This window comes from Pelodiscus sinensis, chromosome 22, assembly GCF_052426305.1.
Source record: "Pelodiscus sinensis isolate ZL-2025 chromosome 22, ASM5242630v1, whole genome shotgun sequence".
Taxonomy (NCBI): domain Eukaryota; kingdom Metazoa; phylum Chordata; order Testudines; family Trionychidae; genus Pelodiscus; species Pelodiscus sinensis.
The window spans coordinates 6199667-6213644 of record NC_143073.1 but is presented as its reverse complement, the minus strand read 5'-3'; the positions used below and the strand labels follow the sequence as shown (position 1 = coordinate 6213644).

General features: G+C 50.3%; 1 protein-coding gene across 5 annotated transcripts in view; it reads left to right on the top strand.

Moving 5' to 3' along the window:
* The window catches only part of PIAS3 (protein inhibitor of activated STAT 3), a 46012-nt gene that overhangs the window by 27710 nt on the left and 4324 nt on the right, over positions 1-13978 (top strand). For all 5 annotated transcript variants that reach the window (XM_006119391.5, XM_075908367.2, XM_075908369.2 and 2 more), the window contains 8 exons: positions 222-312; positions 1919-2053; positions 4060-4165; positions 5209-5282; positions 5744-5904; positions 8255-8391; positions 9134-9305; positions 12347-12480. In XM_006119391.5, coding sequence (XP_006119453.3) covers positions 222-312; positions 1919-2053; positions 4060-4165; positions 5209-5282; positions 5744-5904; positions 8255-8391; positions 9134-9305; positions 12347-12480 — 1010 coding nt within the window. The remainder of the gene's footprint in view (positions 1-221; positions 313-1918; positions 2054-4059; positions 4166-5208; positions 5283-5743; positions 5905-8254; positions 8392-9133; positions 9306-12346; positions 12481-13978) is intronic.

Here is a 13978-nt window from a genome sequence, read left to right as displayed (position 1 = left end):
TTCCTTCCTCAGTGGTCGCAGTGCCTCTGGGTTACACTAGTGATTGCACCAGTCGATTTTCTGTGTATATTTGTTGTGCCCATGACTTTTGTGCCTTCACATGTGTTCCAAACGTTGGTACGTTTGGCTCGAAAAATGTCTCTACAAAGACAAGCTTCAGTTGCCATTGTGTGTGACTGTCACCGCCACTCATTTGCCAGTTTCTTCCTCCTGCTTCTTAGGTTTTGCTTGTGTGAAACCAGCTGTCCCCAAGAAGATTATTTCCCTCCTAACTTATTCGTCAAGGTCAATGGAAAACTCTGCCCTCTGCCTGTGAGTAAACCTTGTTTCTTGATTATATATAGTGGACCAAATTCCGCTGTCAAGTATGCAACCACAATTTCTGTTAAGCTTTGTGGGAGTTATGCATAGAAGAGACTCAAAGTTGGCTCTAAGAACTGAATGGTGCCATTAGAATATCATCCTGATCTTATGCTACATGCTGGCAAACTGGTTTGGAAGGAGTGATTTACCCAAACCTTTACCTATTCCTCTATTGAACTCTAAGGTACCGGGTTATAACTTGTGAAGGGAGAAGAGCCCAGACTAGCATAAGAGAAGCTGACCCTGCAATATTTCAAACAGACTCAAAATGAGAATTAATAGAAATCTCACTTGAGATCCTGTACTGCTTGTGAGATTCTGGCCTGGTTCAGTAGATCCATGTGCATACGATTAACTCCGGGGTCAAGATTTTCAGCGGAGGGGAGTGGGCTCCCATCTTCAGGTACCTTGCGTGGGTCTGATTTCAGAAAGCGCAGAACCTCTTGTTTTCTGGAAATCAGGCTGCTGTAAGAAGTATCAGGTTTGTCCCATAGAACCTTTGGATGTTTTTCTGAGCTGAGCCTAAGGTTAGTCGGTCATCACCTTAATATCCCAGTTTGTTGACCTCCTTTAGAATTATGGTTTGGAAGTGGCCTCTCCATAATTTAGGTTGAGTTCTTATATTCTGGGCTGGGGAAAATCGTTTGGCCTGGAAGTTGCCAGATTCTCCTTGCTGCAGTGCTGAATGTTCAGGGTTGAAACCCCTCATGAAGATGCAGACTAGGAGGGTTGTTACAGTTACTGGTAATGGAATTTGATTTTATTTTTTCCTCTTTTAAAACAAAAAGGCCCAAAAGCTAGGACATCGCACACAAAGCTCTGTTAAAAGATGATTATTTGGGTTTCAAAATAAAGCATTTGAAAGGAATGAAATGCTGCCTTGACAGTCGCCTGCACAACCTGAGTTATATCCCATACATGATTGGCACTATGGTGGTGGTTTTACTTGTCCCTCTAATGCTCTGTTCCCAAGCCCGCTCGTGTCCTGATGAGAGGTAGACACCTAGAAAGAGCAATTTTTTCTGCATGTTTTAAGGCTTTCAATGCTTAACAAATTGGTACTGAGACAAGTAACCCATGGATCTTCCTGAGGCAGACATTGACTGGGAAACATTGCCACAGGCTTTTTGAAGACCCTGTCTTAGAACACAATGAAACACGGGGATAGTGTGTGTAGTCCGAATTGCACCCTCAGCTTCCTCTGCCAAAACAAGAAATCCCTCTCTTTTGTCCAAAACAAATAACCTTGAAGAAAGCTGCAACCAGAACTGTTTGCTTAAAAGCAAAGACTTTGTGCACGTCGGTATTGGGGGAGGGCTTGGAGTTGGTTGGGAAATGAAAACAGATCCTTGAATATGAAACTGGCTCCGTTTCCATGTTGAATTAACTGTGGTTAAAATTCCATTGTATTCCCTGCCGGGCTTTGATTGCTCAGCTGTTGTGCTGGAGACACGGGAGGGAAATTTCAGGGGAAAGGCAGCTATAGCAGAGTAGGATTTGCAGGGTGTTGCACCGTAAGAGAACTTGGTTGATCTCCGTTTTCTTGCCTTTGCAGGGTTATCTGCCTCCCACTAAAAATGGCGTGGAGCCAAAACGACCGAGCCGCCCGATCAACATCACTCCTTTGGTGCGGCTTTCGGCCACTGTTCCCAATACGATCATCGTGAACTGGTCCTCCGAGTTTGGCAGGGTAAGTGACATGGAGAACCGCAGGCCCAGAGCATTAATAAGTGAAGTTTTTCTGGGCAAGCAGATACTGTAATGAACTAGTCTCGTAGGTTTTCATAACGCATTGTGCAGCACTCCATTGCAACTCTGAACTGCATGGTGAGAATGCTGGTCCTCCGGGTCCGAAAGCATGGACTTCTACGACTTGAACTAAGAGAGAATCTCCATTAGCTATTAGCAGAAGAAGGCTTATGACACACACGAGCAATTCTGATTAAGTCCAATAGAGAGTAGTGATGTGGCACTATGACAAGTGCGGTGATTTTGATAATATTTGTGTTATTCCCATGAGTGCCTCAGTTTCCCTTGGGCTTTGCATTACTACCCACAGACAGGAAAGGGAAGGGATGAGCTGCCTGACTCCTGCAGCAGCCTGGTTGGAAACTAGTATCACTGACAAACGGAGTCAAGTCTACGCATGTGAACAAAGGCTCCGAAAAAACAGTGGAAACCCCAAAGGCCAGGACAGCCTCATCTCACAACCACAGCTGAGAAAAAGGCAATTTCCCTTCACTGCTCTGCAGGGACGCAGAGCAAAGGTCCTGAGCTGGGGAACACAGTGGAAGGGTGTCAGGTGGGGTAAGAGCAGAGACAGGCTCTCACTTGTCGTGTGGCTAGGTCGATCTAATTTTTACGTATCAGCCCAAGCCTCAGACAGAGAGAGAGTCGGGATGGGTTCTACGGGAGTCAGGCGGTGAAGTCCTGGCATCGGCCATTCTGAACTCTTGCTTCTCAGCTCATCTCAGGACTTTGTTTCTACAATTAAGACCCATAAATCGATTGCTGAGGGCAGCTCTGGCTGGTGCTGGTACTCCTGGCAGTCATGAGGAGTAAGGGAAGCCAATGGGAGTGTTTGCTCCCATTGGCCTCCCTCTGTGAAGACAGTGCCAGGTTTGGCGTAAGGTAACCAACTGCAGCTGTGTATTTTATGTAGCTGGAGTTGCATCCCTTAACCCAACCTTCATGGTCTAGTGTAGATCTGGCCTAATCTACCGTTACCTTGTTTCGGAAAAGCAGCTTGGTGGCACTGCAGTAACTTACTGACAGCATGACACCCTGAAGGAGTAGCACAAGTCTGGACTGGCTGCAGGGAGCCCCAGAGAGCTGCAGGGAATGCGGGCACTCAGAGACCCAGTTTTGGAGTTGTGGAAGCCATGGGCCTACCCCTGTGGAATTGTGGATCCTTGGGGTCTGGCAGGCCAAAGCGGGTCACGCCCAAGAGGCCACTGAGGCACATAGCCAAGGGGACTGGACAGATGCTGGGAGCCATGAAGCATTTGGGAGAGCCTGATAGTGTATGTTCGAGCTAATACCTGAAGCCCATGAGAAAAGGTTACGGGGGAGGGACAGACCTACAGGTTGGCAAACGTTAGACAAATAGACAAATGTTCCCACAGTGAGAAAAGGGGGCCAGTGTTCCTCCTCTGGAATCTCTGTTTGACTTGATGAGTGTAGAGCAATGGTGTGAAATGTCTCCTGGAGCTGAGTGTGATTCATGGTTTGAACCCCTAGAATCCATGTAGCGCAGGCCAAATGGCAGATCAGCTTGCAGACAATAGATCCAGCTATCAGAGGGACCCAAAGGGGAGTGGCTGAAGCATTGGTCCCTATGAGGAAGCTTCCCAAAAGTTGGATTTGGGTAAACCCAAATTGGGGGACGGGCAGCTGATCTCCTGCCAAGAGACCCCAAAGACATGAGGTGCAGCTCCTGAAAAGAAGGCAGGCCTCCCCCTGTAGTGCTAGTGAGGGAGCACACAAGAATTTTTCATTGAGAAGGCCAGTATTCGTGTGGGTTGTACAGACATTCAGGGAGGTTGTAGATAGGTACAGAGTGTCACTAGCAATTGTTAAAGGTCCCTTTTTACAGCACTGCAGAGTTACACCAGACTTACAAACAGGGACAGATCTGCTTTCCTAGCAGTCTGCTTTGGAGGCCAGAAGGTCTAACGTCAACCTTTCTGTCCACAGAACTACTCCCTGTCAGTTTACCTGGTGAAACAGCTGACTTCAGTCACACTGCTACAGAAGCTGAGAGCCAAGGGCATTCGGAACCCGGACCATTCCCGGGCCCTGAGTGAGTAGTTGCTGCTTTATGGTTTTTAACTGTTTATTACATGATTTCTAGCTGAATAGCTCTGAATCTGGCTATCGCTAACAAGGCAAGCACAGGTCCCTGTAAGTGTTTATGTAAACACACGCGTAATGTTCTGTGGGCAAGCAGTCCAGTTTTTAAGAAAAGCCTGGTGTACGTGTACAGTCTGAAAGGAAGATGCCTGAGTGGAGTGGAGGGAAGGGGGTTACATTGGCTGGCTGCTAGGAACGTGGTTGGAGGCGCTCCCTGCGCCTTTCAATCTGTCTTTAAAACCCATCTGTGCTGTGATATCTGCCCAAGGCTTTCTGGTGTGCTGTGATAGCTGCTTACCCCACTAATCATATGCTGACTCGCTGGTAGCGTGTGTTCCTTTTGCCTGTTCTTTCCACCTGTTGTTTCCTCTTAACGGTAGCATGTATGCTCTTTTTTGTTATGCCCAACAGAGCCCTGCCTTGGGCTCCAGGGCTGCAACAGGCAACCGAGGCTAGTGAGTGGGCTGCATGAGTGGCCTCCTCCATCACAATGGGCCGCAAGATTGTAACCAAGACGGTCTCCCGGCATAGGGTGATTTGCTAACAGCACTTGTGTACCTAAAATGTGCAGGGTGAGACGATTGAAGTGTAGCAGCACTTTGATTGGATGCAGGAACAGCACCTAGCTCTCACAGTCAGCGTTGTGTGGAATCAGCATGAACCTCACTTCGTGGGCCTGGGCTTTCTGTGCATGTCACTTTGATATTGGTAGGAAAAAACCTATCCAAATTGGAGCCAGCGGCGGCTGGCAGCTCTGCGTGTGGGCAGTGGTAAACAATGTCTTGTGGGCCACACATAGAACCCCACTGGGCCACATGGAGGCTACAGGTTGCTCACCACTGCACTAGGGTCTAATGTAATAGAAATAATGTGTTTGCTACCATAACAACTTCCTAGGGAGGTACCATGGCACTATAAGATTAGAAGAGCGAGACTCTTTAAAATATCACTAACGCTTTCGATAGACCTAAATCTGTGTTTTTTTCCTTTCAGTCAAAGAAAAATTAACAGCTGATCCCGACAGCGAGATAGCTACAACAAGCTTGCGGGTTTCTCTCATGTGTCCGGTAGGTTCTCTACGAGTTCTCTGAGCTTCAACATCCACCTTGGGTTTGCCTAAAAACATAGTGCGGTAGCACCAAAACGATTGCTGCTGTTCCGGTTTTATAAAAAGTTCTCCTAGGAGTCTTTATTCAACCAGCTCCTTTTTGCATATGTAAATGTTGGCTGAAAACGCTGATCGGAACTTTTCAGCATACACATCTATGTGTGTCGTATTGTCTGGGGATAGCCTAAACTGTATGATACTGCTGAGGGCTGTGTAAAGTTTTCCCCTTTCACTCATTAGGATGTATGTGTGCAGAAGGAGGTTCCTCTTCTTGTCCATTGTGAAGCCATCAACGCTACAGTTCATATCCCTGCTGGCATAAGTTTGGCTCTTTGGGCACATTCAGTGAAACAGCCAGAAAAGAAATGTGGAAGCATGTTGTATCAAACCATGTTAATTTTTCCTTTCTCCATCTTCCAGCTGGGTAAGATGAGGCTAATAGTGCCCTGCCGAGCCATAACGTGCACCCACCTCCAGTGCTTTGACGCAGCACTCTATCTTCAGATGAATGAGAAGAAACCTACGTGGACCTGCCCTGTGTGTGATAAGAAAGCCCCTTATGAGAGCCTGATCATTGATGGGTAAGCCAAGTATTTTTAGGCCAATCCCTTAATGTTGGTGTTAGGGATGTAAGGGTATGTCTACACTTGCACCCTAGTTCGAACTAGGGATTCAAATGCAAGCATTCGAAATTGCTAATGAAGCGGGGATTTAAATATCCCGCTCTTCATTAGCATGATCTCGCCGGTGCATTAGTTTGAACCAAACCCCTTGGTTCGAACTAACGTTACTCCTCATTTTTCAAACTAACGTTACTCCTCAAAAAATGAGGAGGAACGTTAGTTCGAACCAAGAGGTTTGGTTCGAACTAATGCGTCCCGTCGCGCACTTCCTGGTTCGAATCAGCTGCGATTCAAACTAGCACGCCGGTGAGATCATGCTAATGAAGCCCGAGATATTTAAATCCCCGCTTCATTAGCGATTTCGAATGCCTGCATTTACATCCCTAGTTCGAACTAGGGTGCAAGTGTAGACGTACCCTGAGTGACTAATCGACTAGTTGCTACTCTATCAGAGGCAGCAATGGAAGAGAGCAGGAGTGAGTGCTGCGGGGAGTTGGCTTAAAGCCGGTTCCCCGCAGCTCTGTGTCCGCAGGGGAGTAGCAGGGACCAGGTGCAAGCCGGGAATCAGCTGATTCCCCACTCGCACCTAGTCCTAGACGCATCTCTGTTTTATAAATGTATTAAGAGCTGACAACAGGGGACCCTGCATGAGCCGGGAACCAGCTGTCCCGGCTTGCACTGAGTCCCTCCTGCTGCGCTTCAGTCTTTTCAGTGTATTAAGAGCCGACAGGTCAATTAGTTGATTAAACTAAATTTAACATCCGTAGTTGGTGTGTACATACGGTAGGGATGTCAAAGTGTACACGACTACATGATTAACCGATAGGCAGCGGTGAGGGGGGCAGGTGGGAATCAGTACACACAGGGAGCTGGCTCAGTGAACCTGCCTGCCCCCCTTGCTGCCTCCTAGGCTACGTCTAGACTGCAAGCCTCTTTCGAAAATGAGCATCTAGACTACAATCAGTACTTTCGAAAAAGCAAAGCCGCTTTTTCGAAACAGAGCACCCAGGCAGTGTGGATGCTCTCTTTCGAAAAAACACAGTTTGCATTCCATAGCGCCTTTTTTCGGAAGAGCACTTTCAAAAGAAGGCGTTCTTCCTCGTAAAACGAGGTTTTCCGCAGTCGAAAAAACTGCTGCGTTCTTTCGATTCACTTTTGAAAGAACGTGGCAGCAGTCTAGACGCAGGGGAAGTTTTTTCGAAAAAAAGGCCACATTCTTCAGAAAAACCCTGTAGTCTAGACACACCTATACGGAGGCAGCAGGGTGGGGAAGAGTCAAGGCAGGAGCTGGTGCTGAGGGGAGCCGGCTTAAAAGCTGGTTCCCCCCAGCACCAGCTCTGCGGGGCCACCTGTTGTCCATGCCTGCCCTCTCCCCTCCCACGCCACTGCCTCTATCTGTGGCAGCAGCATGGTGGGAGGCTGCTGCAAAGGAGTCTCTGTCCGTGGCAGGCCCAGGTTCACCGTGGACAGAGGCTGCTCCATGGCAGCAGCCCCTGTCTGCGGAGCTCCGAGCTCCCCGCGGACAGAGACTACTCCGGAGCAGCCTCTGTCCACAGCGAGCTGAGACCCCCAATGGACAGAGGCTGCTGACGCCCCATGCTGCTGCCTTTTTATTGGAGGCAGCAGCTCAGGGTGACAAGGGGCTCCCCAGGCGTGGGGCTGGGATCGCACTGGCTGCTGAACCCGCCCCTGGGGACTGTCGAATAGTCGCGTAACCGTTACATTTTGACTATTCAGTACACACTAGCCAACATCCCTAACAAACAGTCCCTGCCTGGAACAACCTTGTCTAACGCTCCCACTCATTCCATGTAGACTAGCCTGACTCTTGGCCTTAGCTGGATTTGAACCTGGGACCCACAATGCTGGCACATGAGAAATTAAATTCAAACTTTCCCGGGGCTTTACCTATTCACCTGGAGAGCAGTAGAGGTGCAAGTCCTGGTCAGAATGGGGTATTGTGGGATGCCTTCCGGAGGACAAGAACTAAAACTTGTGTCAACGCTGTGTCTACACTACTGTAAATTTGCCCAGGCGAGGTCAGGAATTGCATTGCTCTTTGTGAAATCAGGAGCACCCGACATCGACTTCAGCAGCCCTTAAGGTCGACGAGACAGGCTTGGTAGTGTGGGGACACAGTTCAGAAAATCGACCTGATGTAGCTAAATTTTGTGTAAACTCCATCCAGTCCCGTTCTGTCTGTATCATCAATACCCAAGTGTTCAGGGCCACGCGTGCTCCTGCAGAGGGTCGGGTCTTTCCATTGATGGCTTTTTTCAGCTGACGCTCTTGCTAATTTACTGGACAGGTTGTTCATGGAAATCCTCAACTCCTGTACAGACTGCGATGAGATCCAGTTCATGGAAGATGGCTCCTGGTGTCCCATGAAGCCCAAGAAAGAAAACCAGGAGGTGTGCCCGACATCTACGTACAATGGGATTGAGGGTACGGGAGCTACGGGTACCATCTCTTTCAAATGTCTTGCTTTTCCATAGCCCCTTTCTCTGGAAGGGTCCGAAAGCATTTCAGAGATTTGAAATGCAGTCAGTCCAGTGGACTCACTGCAGCACTGACGTGCAGCCACCTCCGGCGAGAAGCACGGCAGAGGTTTAACAAGGTGCAGCAGTGCTACGGGCCAGCTGACAAGGGAAAGGAAGACCCATCCAGTTGAAACTAGGGATGTAGAAAGTCTGTTAGAAATGTAACGCTCACCGCTAAAAATCCGAGCGGTTACACGCGCTGCTGGCTCGGCAGTATGGAGCTTATAGAGAAGCTTTCTACTGCAGAGCCCACAGCTGCCACTCCTGGCCAGCCGGCTGGAACAGCCCCTGCCTCCGAGCTGGAGCGCCCCTACCTGGGCAGTGGGGAGCTGCTCCAGCCCCTACTAGTTAACTGGTACCTGTAGGGTGAGGCTTACCAGTTACAGCCCTTGTTGAAACTGCAGAGAGTCATTCTAGGTAGGCCGAATGCAAGTATTACAGCAGGACGTTAGCTAGGACGCCCGTGTAAAGACCTGGCTGTCACACGGGGGGACGATGTTTTCGTTATGAGGCTTAGTTAATATTTGCAAAACGGTTTGAGAGCCTCGGCTGGAAGATGCTGTCGAAGTTGCAAAGCGCTGCCCTGTGAAGAAGCTGCTTCCGCTGCCGTGGCCAACTGCAGTTCCTTGCTTCCCCTCTCTCTGCAGCCAGCTCCCTTTATGCGGTGGGCGCCGACGGAAAGCACTCCTCGGAGAGCAGAAAGAAAGTGGAGGTGATCGACCTCACGCTGGACAGCTCATCAGACGAAGAGGAGCCTCCTATGAAGAAACAGTGTCCCGTCTCCACTGTGGCTATCCCGTCAGCAGTAGGGCCTAAGGGGTAGGGCACCTCTTACCAACCCTCTCTGGGGTTTTTTCTTTCCTGCATGCTGCAGATGTCACGCTAGCAAGGAGAGGCAGCTTGTGCTGTTGATAGGAAATGTATCGGGCCAGGTCAGTGGTCTGTGTAGTCCTGTGTGCTGTCTATTCAGGGTGCTTGGGAAAGGCAAACTCTGCACCTCATAGGAATGCACCTTGTCGGTTGTAAGGTACCTTCGTATGAAGTGGTGGGAGGCGCATCTCGGCTTGTCCCGGGTCGCGACCAGCTCGTTCCCTGAAGCCTGCGGATCAGTAGCTTCCGTCACTTCCTTAGACGTTCTCATTCCTGGATCTCGTTTCTTAATTCAGAGAGTGCGGCCTTTCACTAACTCGGGTAGCCCTGGGTTCTTCACATGAGATGTGTTCCATGTGTCTGGGCGCACAGAAGGGCTGGAACTGTCTTAAGCTAGGTGCTGTCCACTTGCCTTGTAAGAGCTGACAATCTAACAGCCAGACAGCTGGCAAAAAGTGCTTTGCCAGAAGATGAACTTGGAAAGCCTTGCGGGCGATGTATTCTTCGGGAACAAATTTTCAGAACCCGTTTCATCAGTAACACGCAGCCTCTTTTCCCCCGCCCCCACTACTGTCTCTGAATCAGAGGTAGCAGTGTGGGGGGGCAGGCAGCTGGCTTCCCGCAAACATGAGCTCCCAGGAAGCTGACTGCCTCCCCCCACCCTGCATGCTGCTACCTCTGATACAGAGGCAGCAACGCAGGGCGGGAATGAGGCAGCTGGGAGCCGGTGCTCATGGGGAACTGGCTTAAAAGCCCGGCTCCCTGCATGCACCGGCTCCCAGGGAGCTGCCCTCCCCCGTGTGTAAACGTGTCACTGCTGAGTTTTTCAGCAGTTACATGTTTACCTAAATAAATGCGCTTTAACATCCCTAGTTGATCCAGGCTCCAAGACTTGCTGTTGCGGTGCTGGTTTTATTTTTGCGGTGTAGCCGTACGCGTCATCTCTCTGGCCCAGGGCCACAAAGGCACTGAAATGTGTTTGTAGAACTGGACTGATTGAAGAGACCTGGAATATATAGCATGTGCATGACAACGTCGACGGTTCATTTGCTGATTTGTCTGTGGACAGAAACGCAGGCGTGTGTATCAACTTTGCGCATGTCATTTCCATGTAGAGCAGGTCAGACCATGCTTTCCCCTTGCCTGTTTTCTGAATGTGAGATGCCGTTTAAGAAAAAAAATACTAATTTGGGCATTGTCCTTTCTCCGTGGCAGTGGGGAATAGAGTCGGTTTCCAGTGTCCTATCTCCAGGCAGGGAGCCTGCAATTTGTAACTTACAACTCCTTGGAAATGGGGGAAAAATCCTTTCTTCCCCTTGTAGAAGTATTTCCCAACTTCAGAAAGCTGAGACTGCCACTGTGACCCCACCGTAACCTGGGACCCTGACAGATGTCTAACTAACCTGCTCTTAAATATCTTCAGTGATGGAGATTCCACAACTGCCCTGGGCAATTTATTCCAGTGTTTAACTACCCTGACAAGAAGTTTTTCCTAATGTCCAACCTCAACCTCCCTTGCTGCAGTTTAAGCCCATTGCTTCTTGTCCTAACCTCAGAGGCCAAGGAGAACAATTTGTCGTCCTCCTCCTTGTGACACCCTTTTAGATGAAGGAGCCTTGGCCTTGTCGCTTAGGGTACGTCTACACTGGTATAAATCAGTATCATACACCCAGCGGTGAGTCTTGGAGCTCAGGTTCACTGACTGGGTGGTGCTATGGGGCTACACGTAGCAGTGTAGCCGCTCCTGCTCGGGCTAGAGCCTGGGCTCGGAGGGCCGATCTACACCAGGGTTGAAAGTTGATCTAAGCGACGCAATTTGAGTTACGTAAGTCACATAACTCAAGTCAGCATGGCTTAGAGCTACTGACCGCAGTCTGCCCCGTGCGGAGTTGTCAGGAGAAACTCTTCCATCCACTCCTCTTACTCTTCTTCTGTTGGAGTCCCAGCATTGACGGGAGCAATCGGCGGGCGATTTAGCATGTCTTCACTAGACCTACTAAATCGACCCCCGGCAGATCGATCGCCACAGTGAGGTTCCACTGGGTGGTAGACACAGCCCAGACACCTACACCCCTCCATGTCAGAACCCAGAGCTCACCTGAAGAGAGACATCTGCACTGCTTTGCAAGAACCCCTCGAGTCTGAGTCCGTTCACTTAGGCTCCAAGACTTGCGGTGGTGGTGCTGATTTTTGCAGTGTAGACATACCTTTAGTCTCTCTGGCCCAGGCCCACAAAGATATTGGAATCAGAGGAAGCTAGGCGTTTAAATCCCTTCGTGGTTCTGGGGCTCAGTTTCCCCATTCTTCACACAGGGAGCCGGTCGCCGAGCTTTGCTGGTAACAAGCACTGGCGAAGAGCAGGCTGGTGGCACAGGGAGGATAAACATTAAAGATGTTGAAGCACTCAGGGACGGCCATAATGGGGCTCTAGAAGTACCTTGGATCCAATTCAGAGATTTTAGTAGTGTCTTTTAAAGGGGTGACCTTGCATTCTTTCTCTTACTACTAATAGCATCTCGCGCTTTCCGTTTGTAGGCGTCAGAGCAAACTTTACAGTAGAGGTCGGTAGCACTCTCCCCGTTTTATAGATGGGGAAACTGAGGCACGCGCTGGGGCAGTGATTTGGCCAAAGATCACCCACCAGGCCAGAGGCAGCACCAGGAATAAAACCCAGGTCTCCCAGTCCTGTGCTCTGCGCACTGCCTGGCGCTACCTTCTCATGTGCACAATCTGAGGGCTGGGGTTAGGACAGCTGATAATGGCTGTAGGAACTTGCAGTGAACAACGCACCACTGATACGTGCCGAGTCCTGAAGTGAGGCCTAACGGGGCTGGCCGTTCAGGACAGATGTTGACATGTCTTATTTCCCATGTCGCTCAGGGCTTCTTCCTGTCGTTTCGCTATCCCTGACTTAACGGGCAGGCTGCTGATATTTCACACCTGGATTACAGGCCTCTGCTCTGCCTCACTGGGCTTCTGTCCCATTTCAGGGTATTAAATGTTGATCACCAGCCATCCTCTGTGCTTCGAAGTCCTCCCATGGCAGCTCTCGGCAGTGACTATCTCTCCAGCCTCCCAGTCCCCGAATACCACCCTTCCTACCAGGTGCCGTCGGATATTCAAGGTAAGGAGAGCAGCGGTTTCCAAATCGCCTACTCGGGCAACTGTACCAGTTTACCAGACCAAGACTTCAGCGTAGCACCCGTGCCCATGGCCTCCCGATCTGTTACGTATGATCTGACCCACAAAGCGACTTGGGCTGCACTTGCATGGCTTGGAGCAGCCTCCAGACCGTTGCAGAGCAGAGCACGTATGCTTGAATGGCAGAGTTCCCTTAGGCAGGAGGAGCCAAAGTACCAGTCCTGGCGTGTGATTCTGCAGACCTGTGGGTGAGCTCCTCAGCGAGGCAGGATAAACTGAAAGCCAGTTATTAGTCCCCGGATGGATAAGACCTAGCCACTGGCTGGCCTGGCGTCTGGTGCTTTTCATGGCCATAGACTGGCATTTCTGGTCTTGCTCCTGTAGCTGGCATAGTGGGAAATGGAGGCAGCAAGCTCCAACTGGGAGGAGTAGAGAGACTTGTGTCATCCAGTTGCAGCCTCCTCAGGCCCGATCTAAGAATGGGTCACTGATCTAGGAAAGTTTCCTGCCATCCGAGTATCTCCCAAGTGGCTCTCAAAAATCTCTCCACGCCCCCATTGAAATCCCAAGTGGTACAGATGGGGACAGAGAGAAAGTGACTTGCCCTCCGGTCACTCAGCAAGTCAGCGGCAGAGACAGTGCCACGTGTAGACCACGGAACGTACTCCCCTCGCCCTCCACGCTGGCTTGTTGAACACTTGAGCGGTAACCGGCTGATGGAATTAGACATGATGAGGCGGGCTAGGAAGCTTTGATAAAATAGCTGGTTTCTAGCTATCTGGCATTATCACTCAGAGCCTGGGTGTCCGTTTCGGGTGGTACAAAATGTCTCGTCTGCCTGGTTCAGAGGAGGGTTTTGAACCCACGTCTCCTCCCTCTTGCATGGGGCCATACTCACCGGCCTCGAGACTCTCTTTGGCCCGAGGGATATTGGGTTATACAAAGTGGAACAGCGGCACTGAGAGCAGCCCACCCCAGCGCAACCTGTAGCTTACCAGGCAGTGTGCTCACCAGAGCTCAAGTCCTTGTTCTGGAGCCAGGGTTCAGGCTCCCACATCCCAAGCAAGAGTTTTGGGGTGACCAAAATGACACACAAACTCTTTGCCCAGCTCTGGGCCTGAGCTTGGGGGTACAGAGAACCTAAGGTGCATTTTGCAAGGTAAATGTCAACACCAGCACCGGGTCGTTCCCCTTGGGGACATGGCCTCCTGAAATTCCACCAGGGGCTTCCTTGTTAACCATGCGCTGCACCTCCCCCCCCCCCCCCAATCGTAAGCCCCTCAGTAGCGTTGCTAGGCAAAGTTAGACAGCGGCCGTGCTCCGCCCCTGAGCCGCTGCACTTCAGCAGTGCACGGCGGGAAGGATTCTTACTTGAAAGGAACCCTAGAGCTAGTTGGCAAATGGTAAGTTTTGCCTTGTGATGATGGGACTGGTGAGTCCTTGTTGGTTCCCTTCTGCTGCCTGATCAGTAGGAATATCTG